This window comes from Hordeum vulgare, chromosome 5H, assembly GCF_904849725.1.
Source record: "Hordeum vulgare subsp. vulgare chromosome 5H, MorexV3_pseudomolecules_assembly, whole genome shotgun sequence".
NCBI lineage: Eukaryota > Viridiplantae > Streptophyta > Magnoliopsida > Poales > Poaceae > Hordeum > Hordeum vulgare.
The window spans coordinates 450,271,833-450,284,539 of record NC_058522.1 but is presented as its reverse complement, the minus strand read 5'-3'; the positions used below and the strand labels follow the sequence as shown (position 1 = coordinate 450,284,539).

The 12,707-nt window shown below is 44.9% G+C and overlaps 2 protein-coding genes across 3 annotated transcripts; one reads left to right on the top strand and one right to left on the bottom strand.

The window, feature by feature from the left end:
* Positions 1-2,467: 2,467 nt before the first annotated feature.
* LOC123398322 (chlorophyll a-b binding protein 1B-20, chloroplastic) lies at positions 2,468-3,734 on the top strand. The gene is made up of 3 exons (XM_045092805.1): positions 2,468-2,741; positions 2,841-3,256; positions 3,353-3,734. The coding sequence occupies exons 1-3, from the start codon at positions 2,557-2,559 to the stop codon at positions 3,487-3,489; spliced, it is 738 nt and encodes a 245-aa protein (XP_044948740.1). The 5' UTR covers positions 2,468-2,556; the 3' UTR covers positions 3,490-3,734.
* Positions 3,735-3,817: 83 nt separating this feature from the next.
* Positions 3,818-7,217, bottom strand: LOC123398321 (O-fucosyltransferase 39-like). Of its 2 annotated transcripts, XM_045092803.1 has the most exons (10): positions 7,023-7,217; positions 6,297-6,359; positions 6,141-6,222; positions 5,985-6,055; positions 5,797-5,885; positions 5,503-5,706; positions 5,023-5,281; positions 4,689-4,916; positions 4,409-4,606; positions 3,818-4,326 (listed from the first exon to the last, which is right to left on the bottom strand). In XM_045092803.1, the coding sequence occupies exons 1-10, from the start codon at positions 7,155-7,157 to the stop codon at positions 4,117-4,119; spliced, it is 1,539 nt and encodes a 512-aa protein (XP_044948738.1). In that variant the 5' UTR covers positions 7,158-7,217; the 3' UTR covers positions 3,818-4,116. The 2 variants fall into 2 exon arrangements, with proteins under 2 accessions (XP_044948738.1, XP_044948739.1); XM_045092804.1 differs by lacking the exon at positions 7,023-7,217 and having other exon boundaries at positions 6,141-6,218; positions 6,297-6,321.
* Positions 7,218-12,707: the final 5,490 nt, after the last annotated feature.

Below are 12,707 nucleotides of genomic sequence, written 5' to 3'. Positions count from 1 at the left end.
ACTCTCCCCTCTCGTAGATGATCATCACCATGGATAGGTATTGCGTGTGCGTAGGACTTTTTTTGTTTCCCATGCAACGTTCCCCATCAAAACAAGTAAACGATAGTGTGTGTGTAGGTACCTCGAGTTGTTTGGTGATTCTCCCCAACAACGACGCCATAAATTCTTTCTGCTACTTGTGAGGTGCGTTGGGATTTTCCCCGAAGAGGAAGGGTGAAGAAATATAGTAGCGGATAAGTATTTTCCTCAGTGAGAACCAAGGTTATCGAACCAATAGGAGAAGCATGCAAATTATTGTCCTCAACACCTACACACACAAAAGCAAACACTTGCACCCAACACAGGCAAGAGGATCGTCAATCCCCTTGAACTCGTTACTTGCAAGGATTAATTTTGATAGTGATAGATATATAAAAATAAAAGTAAATAAAGTAAGTAAGTTGGAATAAAGTATATTTGGTTTCTCTCTCGAACACATAGCATACTGTGGGTAGACAAACTATTGTTGGGCAATTGATAGAAAAGAGCATAATTACGATGTTATTCATGGCAATGATCATGTATATAGGCATCACGTCTGTGACAAGTAGACCGAAACGATTCTGCATCTAGTACCATTACTCCACTTCAAAAGTGCTTCTATGCTTGCCTATCTAGGTATTACGTTCATGAAAAATAGAGTAATGCTATAATCAAGATGTCATGATGTAGAAAAAGTAAACCCAATCAATATGAATAACCCTTGTTGTTTTATCCCTTATGGCAATAATACAAATACGTGCCTCGCTACCCCTACTATCACTGGGTGAGGACACCCCAAGATTGAACCCATCACAGAGCATCTCCCCCACTGAAGATAAATCATTCTAGTTGGCCAAACCAAATAGATAGATCACACAGAAATACAAAGCAATAACAATCATGCATAATAAAGTTCAGAAAAGACTCAATTACTTTAAATGAATAATCTGATCATAAACACACAATTCATCGGATCCTAACAAACACACCACAAAAGAAGATTACATTGGACAGAATTCCAGAAAGATCAAGGAGAACATGGTACTGAAGATCAAAGAGGGAGAATAAGCCATCTAGCTACTAGCTATGGACCCGTATGTCCGTGGTGAACTACTCACGCACCATCATGGAGACATCAAGGTTGATGTAGATGGACTCCATGATCGATTCACCTTCTGCTAGAGTACCGGAAAGGCCTCCACATGGAATCACGGAAGAACAAAGTCTTGCGGCAGTGGGAAAAGTGTTTCGGGTGTCTCTCTGTTGGTTTGGGATTATATGGGAATATATAGAGGTGGAATTAGGTCAAAATGAGTTCTGTGGGAGTCACGAGCTCAAGGGGCCCTACCCCCCCCCCCCCGGGGGGGGGGGCGCACCCTGTGAGCTTGTGGCTCTCCCTACGTCTTCTGGCCTCCTCCCGAACCTTCTAGGGGTCCCTTTTTGGTCCAGAAAGAATCATCATAAAGTTTCATCATGTTTGAACTTCGTTTGTTATTGATTTTCTGAGAAGTCAAAACACGCAAAAAATAGGAACTGACACTGGACACTCGGTTAATAGGTTAGTTCTTAAAAATGATATAAAATAGCATATAAAGCATCCGAAATTGATAATATAATAGCATGACACAATAAAAACACCATAAATACGTTGGAGACGTATCAACGCTCTACATCATTACCCTCCTCGGGGCATTGTCGGGGAACACAAATATCATCCAGTTACAGCACATCGGTGCCTTCGGCTTCGTCGTGGAGTGGATCCGTTGATCCCCTATCATTTACACGTGTCCTCGTAGTCAATGTCATTGGTCCTCGCTATCTGCTCGCAGGATTGGAACTCCACGGATTGGATCGACACTTACTTTCTCCGGCGATAACTTGATGTGTTTTATGCATAATGGTCTATGATTTTCCTAGGCGGCACGGTTGAGTTCCGATTCAATAGTCTAGGTCGCCTCATGTTAGGTGTGGCGACTCTTATTTTCTTGTTCGATTACGGGATCGTGACGGCTCGCCGCGACCGCCTTCTATGGGGTTCTTTCCATCACCTTGTATCCGTTCGACCATCCGTGCCATTTCTAGGGCGAAAGCCGGTTTCCCGTGGAAGAGCTCGAAAGTTGAAGCAAACAGACCAACCCGCCATGGCACCATGTACAGCTGTACATCATGACGGATCGTCCGATCGACGTGGCAGCCAGGTAAACCGAACGTGCGTTTCCCCGACCAATAGCGATCCCCCTTTTGATTCCGCATTATCCATCATCCAGATAACGCACATACGCCTCCCGGTCTCCCACTGGTCCATCTATCCAGTCTCCAGGCGCAAACGCATCGCAGCCGTCGGACGACGCGGTGGCGCCAACACACGCCGTCCATCTCGACCTCCGGGGCCCAGCTCACCACACCCACAAATCACCGAAGCGCAGCCCAATACAAAGGGCCAAGCGCAGGTGCGGAGAGGCAGAACCACCACACACACACGCGCGCACTCTCACTCTCCTGCCGTACGCGCTCTCTAGTCAGGAGTAGCAGAAGATGTCGTCGGTCAGTGCCCGCGCTCCCGTGGCCGCTCTCCGGCCGGCGGCGTCAGCGTCGAGCCCCCGGTTCCTGGGCGACTCCGGCCGCGTCGGGCTCGCCAAGTCCACCCGCCGCGACGTCGCCGTCCAGGCCAAGGGGTCCTGGCTCCCCGGCCTCCAGTCCCCTGCCTACCTCGACGGCAGGTGAGCAGACCACACGACACGCCACACCACTTCCGTCGTGCCCATGCACGCAGCTGTTACATATGTTTACGACCGTACTGACGGACGATACGTGTGCAGTCTGGCGGGTGACAATGGTTTTGACCCGCTGGCGCTGGCGGAGGACCCGGAGGACCTGCGGTGGTTCGTGCAGGCGGAGCTGGTGAACGGGCGGTGGGCGATGCTGGGGGTGGCGGGGATGCTGATCCCGGAGGTGCTGACCAAGGCGGGGCTGCTGAACGCGCCCGAGTGGTACGACGCCGGCAAGGAGACCTACTTCGCCTCCTCCTCCACGCTCTTCGTCATCGAGTTCATCCTCTTCCACTACGTCGAGATCCGGCGGTGGCAGGACATCAAGAACCCGGGCTCCGTCAACCAGGACCCCATCTTCAAGAGCTACAGCCTCCCGCCCCACGAGTGCGGCTACCCCGGCAGCGTCTTCAACCCCCTCAACTTCGCCCCCACCCTCGAGAACAAGGAGAAGGAGCTCGCCAACGGTACGTCCATCCTCTCTTCAGTCTCATCTGAACCCTCGGGTTTCTAATCCGACGGCTCTCGTTAATCTGTATTCGCGCGCGCGTTCATTCGTTCAGGGAGACTGGCCATGCTGGCGTTCCTGGGGTTCCTGGTGCAGCACAACGTGACCGGGAAGGGGCCGTTCGAGAACCTGCAGCAGCACCTGGCCGACCCATGGCACAACACCATCATCCAGACCATCTCCGGCCAATAAATCCGTCGATTTCACCGACCAAGGAGGTTTCAGGTGGTCTGAATTATTATTTTGGGGTGCTGAGGATGTACAAAGTGTGGAGGAGTAGGTGGCAGTGCAAAAACGTGTTGTAATCTTAAAGTTCCGGTGGTGAAACTTTGTCCTTGTGGATTCGCCCATGGCTTCCGACGGAGGCTGTACTTGTAATATCACCCATGCGTGTTATTTTAAAACATGGCAAAACATACTACTAGTTTGAAGCATTAGTATCGAATTCGCCATGACGATAGTAATACTAAATCAAAGCAGAAATTCAGAACACCGGACTCCCAGAAGTAGAACAGCGGAATAAAAGAAGAAAAAGGATCCAGTATATCAAGTCAGGTCACAGATACACAACATCAGCTCCAAAACTACAACTTCGTCGTATGGATCGTGCAAACAGCACAAGATTAGAGTCCTTCAAGGCTCAACGTATAGTGCGTAAATTTTGGTTAAAATTTTAAGATCCTATTGGAAGTGGCAGCAAACTGATTCAACCGAAAATTCAGAACTAAATATACATATCCACATGAGCTTAACCTAATTAGAAACTGCAAGTAACTCAGCACATTTCTTTTGTCGGTGCACCGCAGAAAACTTGGCGATCTACCCTGGGCACATACAATCTGGGGCAGGATAAGTATAGATAGACTGCTTCGGCTTCCTCAGCCGGATCTGCCCGTATCTACCTTTGTGGCCTGCCTGCACAGCCTGCTGAAACTCTGACCACTCCATGCTCTTGTTCACAAATATGTGGCCAAGCAATGTCATGTTTGGCCTTATCGTCTTCAGATTCCTATAGGTCCGGTGGGCCAGCTGAATCAACCATCATCTGGTCAGGACCAATAAAGAAAGAGGAGAAATCTAGCGAATACAGCTGAAGCCAAACAGGATTTACCAGTGCATTATGCATATTGCCAGGAGAAGCAGAGATGAAAACATCGCTGTGCATGCTGATATGGTAGTCAAGAGCTGCTAGCACAGAAGCCTTCCCTTCGATACTAGCAAGCTCATCTGCCGATGCAAGGCTCCTCTTGTCTACCATCAGCGGGAAAAGCTTGCGCAAGCTAGAGATCCTAGCTTCCCCTCCATATACCTTAATAGGTGACGTATGTTAGAAATTTCTGCTTCCACTACGGAGAATAAGTAAGCGCACCGGCAGAGGCAGAGAGTCAAACCTTGTGAGAGGCAAGATAAAATCGAGTTTTGCTGTCAAAGCCAAGCGCTACTAGTATCAATCCAATCTCTTCTGGAGTCAACGGGCAGCGTCCTGTGTTTCGAAGCTCCTCATCACTTAACTGTGAATTTAATACCCTCCCTTGCCAGATAACTTGCCTGTACTTAGCCAGAGCTAATTTTTCAGCTCTACCACCGCCAAAGTCACAGGCAGAATGTGCAGCCATATCCTGAAAAATGTAGGTCAGCTTGAGTTGTTTCAGAGTGGAAATTCCTTGAAGATAACAAAAATATACACGTACGACTTCCAAATATAGCAGAAGCCCTTCCATTTACCTTATCGAAGCGGAGATGTACAACTGCATACTTTTCAGACTGATCTGTGTAATCTTCTACAACTTGTTGGGTTAATTCAGTGGAATGCCCCTGCACTGGAGATCTCAAGCGCTTCTCAAGGGTCCTCCCCAGTGATATAATGTAAGGCACAAAAACCAGGGCTTCAAAGTTAACTTTACAGCGCAGGCGTTGAATATCCACAGGCAAATCATCGAATGCAAGGCGGTGAGAAAAGGGGGCAATGGCAGCAATGCCATAGCTGACAAGGGAAACAACGCTTGCATGAGATTTTCGGTGAAGGATTCCCCTCACAGAGTAACCAACTAATGAAGTTAGACAACGAGTTGTCATGTTAATACTATAAAGCCAGTTCAGTGGCCATCAACCTGGGCTAAACATGAACTGCAGTTTCTTAGCATTATTATGCCACTTACTCAAGGGGTCTAGAGAAGCGACTATATGGCCAAGAAAATCACAAACCTTTGCAGGATAGGACTGACATTCTCTATATACCAATTAGCCGAGGCATGAAGAGGTGCAGTTTTTATTCTTGTAGCACGTATTCCTGTGCTATAGAACTCTCTTGTGCTCCACGAAAATTCTTTTAATGGAGCTCTCACTATTGAAACATCGCCTCTTAGGGTGTTGATGAAGTGATCCACATTAAAAATATCTCCAAATGAGCTGCAGACCAAACTAAACCTTTCACTTCCAATCTAACAGGAGTATTTAAAATTAACAAGATACAGTAGTACTCTGAAACTCCAAAAGCACCTTGAGTCTTTCCAAACAGGGTTTACTTCAAGATGTGGGATCACAAGAGTAGCGTTCAAAATCTTAGCAACCGCAACTGCATCACATATCTAGAGAACAAAAAGAAAGAGCCAGATGATCTGAAGTTTCAACCAAGCAAGTTATATTAAATCTAACATCATGAGTTTGGTACATAAGAAGTGAGTTACCCCCATTCTCTGCTGGTTCAGGCCACCATCAAGAAATACTTGTATGTACCCACTGGGTTGTGAAGGTAACCCTACACTTCATATAACCAAATGCTTAGTGATCTATCGCAGCGGGAGGCATATCATTACCTAAACAGATTTATCACAGAATGTTACCACGAGTGATCGATGACCTTATGCATGGTTTCCACCCCTGATCAGGCAAGGGTGTCCAGAGATCTCTTTTTTGTTCATCTGGCTGTACAGAGAGTAAGTTACAAATAGACTTCAACATAACTATTTCCAGTATTTATCTGAGTTGTGAATACTCACTATTGTCCATCGCAAAGACTCATTGAAAAGAGACTCGTGCATTGGCTTAGGGGCATTCCACTCCTGCAGTATACACGCTGTCCACATGATTAATCTTAAAAAGACAATATTGCAGTCTGCAGAAATATTTACTAAGGTCCACATCAGTAGCCAATCTATCTTCACAGCCATAGTAGAGTAATCCAGTACACATGTTATTCCCAATACTGTCATGGCTCATGGTAGCCGAGTACAGTCCCAGCGTCCCACACTGCCCCGAAATGCATACAAAAAAATCTACTCGTAATCACACATTGGAGACCACTGTCCAAACCAAAATATCCGATGCAACTGGCATGATGCTGTCCATCAAAAGAATCCAGATCTTGCAAACTTCGCTTATTTACAGGTTGCACACTTTGCTTATTTACAGGTTACTCTGCATCGACATACATATACACCAAATAAACAAATGTAATTTCGTACTAGTTCCAATTCAAGAGGGGACAAAGCCACGAATTCACCACATCATTTCACCTTCCACATACATTCCTCCCCCCAAAAGTACCAATCCCTCTAGATTATATCCAATTTTCGCCCACCCCAAACAATCGGACTCGGCAAAGTGGCGAACTAGCAAGGAGAGGCGTAGGAAGCAGCTAGAGAAGCGGAAGATCGCCAATATGACGCTACACCGGCTCAAATCGAGCCGCCTGGAGAGGAGGATGGCGACTATAGGGGACGCACCGAGAATAGGGAAGGGAAGGCGCGGCCGAGCGGGGAGAACAGCGCGGGGAAAATAGCCGGGAGGAGAACGACAGCGGCTGCTGCAGCCAACGCCGGTCCCCTCGCCGGAGGCGACGAAGCCGACGGCCTCCGCATCTCCCCGTCTCAGAGGTGCGAAGACCAGGTGGAAGAAAATCCTACAATGGACGACTGACCTGACTAAGCCCGGCTACGAGGTGGAAGTGGGCCTACTGTGTTTGGAACTGGCCCATCCATAACGAAGCATGTTACCAGACTAGGGGTTGGCGACCATGTGTGGTTAAGCAACCCGATGATCCTGCATTTATTTCTGTAAACATTGATTTCAGTTAAATAAAGCTTCATAAGATTGTTTACAAAAAATATATCATGTTAGTCACTTAGATGCAAGACATGAACATATTAAAGATGACTAACATGACAAGCATGAACATGACGTGAACATACACATTATATAGGGTAAAACTCATGTAGAATGCAAATGCATAAAAGCTATAAGTCAGTGGCTACCATCATGTCAACTTTGTAAGTCTTAACAAATCCGATCAATTATATTATGACGCATTTTTGCAACAGAGATTTCATCAAGAAAATTGATCTTAACATCGATGGAAATGACACCATTGCGTAGAACACAGAAAAATACACAATATTCATATAAAACATATTTTCATCGGATGCAAGGATTAAAAGTTACATCAATTTTAATATAAAATAATGTGGCTTCTTTCAGCGGGTGTCATATAATGTAGAGTGACTCCTTTCATTTAAACATCATACAATCAGAATTATAACCTCGGATGCCACGCTTATCAGAGGTGTAGCGCCTGTAGATCAAATGCTACACGATGTACAACCGGGCGCCACACAAAGAAGATATGCATGTGAATTTTCATGCACGATTCATTTTGTGAATTAGTTACATCTACAATTAAAATTGTGTCCATTTTATGGTAATCACCTGGGCCGACTATTAACAAGTTGCACCATTCCGGTTTGGGGAACCTTCTATAGTTTCTCAGTCGTTTTTTCTCCTAGAAGGTTCCTCCTGTTTCTTCTACGTTTTTGGATTTTATCTTTTTTAGATTTTTGTTTGTTTTTTCTTTCTTTTATTTTCTTTCCCTTTTGCTGTTTATTTTTTATTTTTTTAAATTGCGAATAATTTTTGAAATTGGAACATTTTTAAAACTCCTAAAAAATGAAAAAGTAAACCAATTTTTCAAATTCAAACATTTTTTTGAAAAACTGAATATGTTTTAGAATTTCAGAAAATATGAAAAGGAACATTCCAAAATTGTTTTCAAACAAAGAACCTTTTTTGAAATTCCCGAACATTTTATGGAAAAAACAAACAAATTTTGAAAATGTGAACATTTTTTGAAATTTCCACAGTATTTTTGAGTTCACGAACTTATTTTAAGTCTGTTAAAAAATTTAAAACATGAAAAAAGTTAAATTCAGAAAAAAGAAGTTAAAAAATAACATTTTTTAATGCAAACAAAATTTGTATTGTATGTTTTCTTTGGAAATGCAAAGAAAATTTGAAACATGTGAACATTTTCTGAAATTGCAAACAAAATGATGAAACCACGAACATTTGTTAGACATGAACATTTTTTGAAATGGTTAGAAATTTTTGAAAAGAGAACATTATTTGAAACGCGAAATAGTTTCTGAAATTGTGAACAAATTTGAAATAGGAATTGATTTTAAAATTCCTGAACTTTCCTGAAACATGAACAATCTTTTTAAATTATGTACAAAATTTAAAAACAAGAACCTTTCTGAAATTTTGAAGAAATTTGATAAATTAGTTTTTTTTAATTCCTGAAAAAAAAATCAAACATCAACGGTTCTTAAAATTGTGAACAAGAATTTAAGACAAGAAATATATCTTTAAACTTTCAAATAACATTTGAAATATTCCAACAGAAAAAATAGGGAAAATTAAAAGTACAAAAAGAAAAGCAAAAAAAAGAGAGAAGAAACGTGAACAAAAAAAGTAACAAAGGAAAAAAACGGTTCAGGTTATTCTTGAAGGTTCCCAAAATCGATAACAAAAGAAAAAAATATCTTGAAGGTTCGTAAATCCGAAGCGCTACTACACGTTAACGAACCGACCCAGCTTTAGCTCTCGATCGCGAGCCATGTGTGAAAGCTCGAGAGTTTGACGCAAAGAGAGACCAATAGGAGCTCCCTTGTGTAGATACCGCACAAGCATCATGGGGTGGAAGCACGAGATAACTCCTCTGCTCTTCTCCTCGACCTTCGGCACAACTCTTTCTCCTTTGACGGGGTCACTTACCATTGTCCAAGAGCTTTTTGTGTCACCTAAGAGCAACTCTACAAGGCCCCGTGTAACTCCCCGGCCCACAAAATAACCACCATTTTATAGTTTTAGAGTGAAAAAGTGTCTCGAACAAACTCGTAAATGCGGCAGACCCTTTTTTTAAGGGGCGCGATAAAAGTGCCCCTCACACCCGCGAATACACATTTTTCACCCCCGCCCCGTCGACGCCTTGTATCTCGCGAAAGCGGTTGGCGAGAGGGACATTTCAGACCGCGCCAGTTCCCTTCCCCCATCACGCAGCGCCGTCGTCCGCCTGTTGCGTGCGATTTCGGCCAAACCCGCCTCGGGACTCACGTGCCAGACCGCTCCTGAGCCCGCTCCACCGCTCTCCCTTGCCGCCCCACCGGATTCGTCGAGCCGCACCGCCCCTGGGTGCCCGCCGGACCGGATCGACCCCCGCGGAGCCATCGCCGGCTCTGACCCGCCTCCTCCTTGGATTCAGAAGTTTGCGGCCGCCCCGGGCCCACCGCGGGTAAGTCCTTTCGTGCCCTTGTTTAGCGACCGATTTGGCAAAGAAAATCCATTCATGTGAGCTCGGGTGCACCGTTTTTGTAGATGGATTTTAGCCCTTGCGACGAGTTTTTGCTCGAGGATTCATCTTCGTTGGATGACTCAAACATAGAGTCATTGCTCGAGAGACATCAACAAAAAATGGTGGTGGTCGTGCTTACCGTGAAGGAGTACGAGGATAGGAACCAGAAGAGACGGTGAGGATCTACCATCGGTCGCGTGTGCATCCCTCGTAATCGCCAACCTGGGAACGAGATGCTCATGCAAGACTACTTCGCGTACAATCCAACATATCTGCCACACCTCTTCTGAAGAAGGTATCGAATACGCCGATCCCTTTTCATAAAATTAGTGCAATCTTGTGAGGCAAATTCTCGTTTTTTACTCAAAGGAGAAATGCCGCTGGCTTGAAGGGTTTAACGCGTATCAAAAAAATCTTGGCATCTATGCGAGTGATTGCATATCGCGTTCCGGCCGCTATGCCGACGAATATCTTCGCATTGACGAAGATACTACAATTTAGCCAGTGCCTAGGTTTGCCAAAGTGATCTTCTGCGTCTTTGGCCATGTCTATCTTCGTGCACACAACGAGGAAGACACGGAAAGGTTGATGGCAACAAGTGAGAGGAGAGGTTGGCCTGGTATGCTAGGAAGCGTTGATTGTATGCATTGAACTTGGAAAAAATGCCCGAAGGCATGGCACACGCAGTATTGTGGCAAGTCTCATGATGCAACAGTTGTGCTACAAACCATAACTTCCAAGGATTTATGAATTTGACATTGCTTTTTTGATATGTCGAATACTCTCAATGATATCAATGTGTTGCAACGATCTCATTTGTTTGCTAGACTTGTTAGCGGTGATGCTCCTGCTTGCAGCTACATGGTCAATGGGCATGAGTACTCCAAGGGATACTATATTGTAGATGGTATTTATCCTTGTTGGTGTATGATACATCTCCGTCGTATCTATTTTTCCGAACTCTTTTGCCCTTGTTTTGGACTCTAATTTGCATGATTTGAATGGAACTAACCCGGACTGACGTTGTTTTCAGCAGAATTGCCATGGTGTTGTTTTTGTGCAGAAATAAATGTTCTCGAAACGTCCTGAAAATTTACGGAGATTTTTTCTAGAATAAAATAAAAATACCTGCGCAAAGATCCACGTGAGGGGGTGTGCCAGTGGGCCACAAGCCCACACGGCGCGACCACCCCCCTAGGCCGCGCCATGCAGGCTTGTGGGGCCCATGTGGCACCACCGCCCCCAATCTCAGTCCTATATATTCCGTTTCGCCTGGAAAAAAAATCAGAGAGAAGGTTTCATCGCGTTTTGCGATACGGAGCCGCCGCCACATCCTGTTCTTCATCTGGATGGCAGATCTGGAGTCCGTTTCGGGCTCCGGAGAGGGGAAATCGTCGCCATCGTCATCATCAACCTTTCTCCATCGACAATTCCATGATGCTCTTCATCGTTCGTGAGTAATCTCATCGTAGGCTTGCTGGACGGTGATGAGTTGGATGAGATCTATCATGTAATCGAGTTAGTTCTTGACGGGGATTGATCCCTAGTATCCACAATGTTCTAGATTGATGTTGCTACTACTTGGCTTTGCTTAATGCTTGTCACTAGGGTCCGAGTGCCATGATTTCAGATCTGAACCTATTATGTTGTCGCCAATATATGTGTGTTTTAGATCCTATCTTGCAAGTTGTAGTCACCTACTATGTGTTATGACCCGGCAACCCCGGAGTGACAATAGTCGGAACCACTCCCGGAGATGACCATAGTATGAGGAGTTCATGTATTCACCGCGTGTTAAAGCGTTGGTCCGGTTCTTTATTAAAAGGAGAACCTTAATATCCCGTAGTTTCCATTAGGACCCCGCTGCCACGGGAGGGATGGACAATAGATGTCATGCAAGTTCTTTTCCCTAAGCACGTATGACTACATACGGAATACATGCCTACATTAGATTGATGAACGGGAGCTAGCCACATATCTCTCCGTGTTATAGTTGTTACATGATGAATCGCATCCGTCACACTCATCCATCACCGATCCACTGCCTACGAGTCTTTTACTACTGGTTCTCACTACGTTACTTTGCCTAGGCTTGTCCCTTGCTACAAGAGGGATTGGGCCACTTTGCTGTTGCTGTCACTTTGCTGCTGTCACTACTACTGTTACTTGTTACTTTGCTGCTGCTACTACTGTTCCTTGCTACTCCGCTGTTACTTGTTGCAAGACTTTGTTGGCGCTAACATCCCATCAACAGGGCCTTTTCTGGCACCATTGCTAGAGATTGCCAAGGCTTTTTCTGGTGTCGTTGCTATCATACTACCTTGCTATTGATACTTTGCTTGCAGACACTAATCTTTCAGGTGTAGTTGAATTGACAACTCAGCTGCTAATACTTGAGAATATCCTTTAGCTTCCCCTTGTGAGTGAATCAATAAATTTGGGTTGAATACTCTACCCTCGAAAACTGTTGCGATCCCATACGCTTGTGGGACATCAGTGTACATTTGTCAAGAGCATAAAAAACCAGAACAAGGAAGCATGTTAATTTTACAAAGGAACAAAGACTGTCGGAAAAGATATTGAAAGAGACTTTGGGGTTTTGCAATCAAAGTTTGCCATTGTTCATGGTCCTTCTCGTTTTTGGGACAAACAAACCCTGAAGAACGTCATAAATTGTTGTGTGATTCTTCAGAACATGACCCTCGAAGATGAGAGGGACATGAACTTGGAATTCTTCTACGACAATGTCAGTAGCCGTGTGAAGCTAGCTAGAGACCCTCACCGT

Bases quoted from the DNA above. Each gene is read 5' to 3' on its own strand.
- LOC123398322 (XM_045092805.1), top strand. From the start codon at position 2,557: ATGTCGTCGGTCAGTGCCCGCGCTCCCGTGGCCGCTCTCCGGCCGGCG. The intron at 2,742-2,840 runs GTGAGCAGACCA...ATACGTGTGCAG, and splicing joins CCTGCCTACCTCGACGGCAG to TCTGGCGGGTGACAATGGTT. The intron at 3,257-3,352 runs GTACGTCCATCC...TCATTCGTTCAG, and splicing joins GGAGAAGGAGCTCGCCAACG to GGAGACTGGCCATGCTGGCG.
- LOC123398321 (XM_045092803.1), bottom strand. From the start codon at position 7,157: ATGCGGAGGCCGTCGGCTTCGTCGCCTCCGGCGAGGGGACCGGCGTTG. The intron at 6,056-6,140 runs GTAACATTCTGT...TATGAAGTGTAG, and splicing joins AAGGTCATCGATCACTCGTG to GGTTACCTTCACAACCCAGT. The intron at 5,282-5,502 runs GTTTGTGATTTT...TTCCCTTGTCAG, and splicing joins GTCAGTCCTATCCTGCAAAG to CTATGGCATTGCTGCCATTG.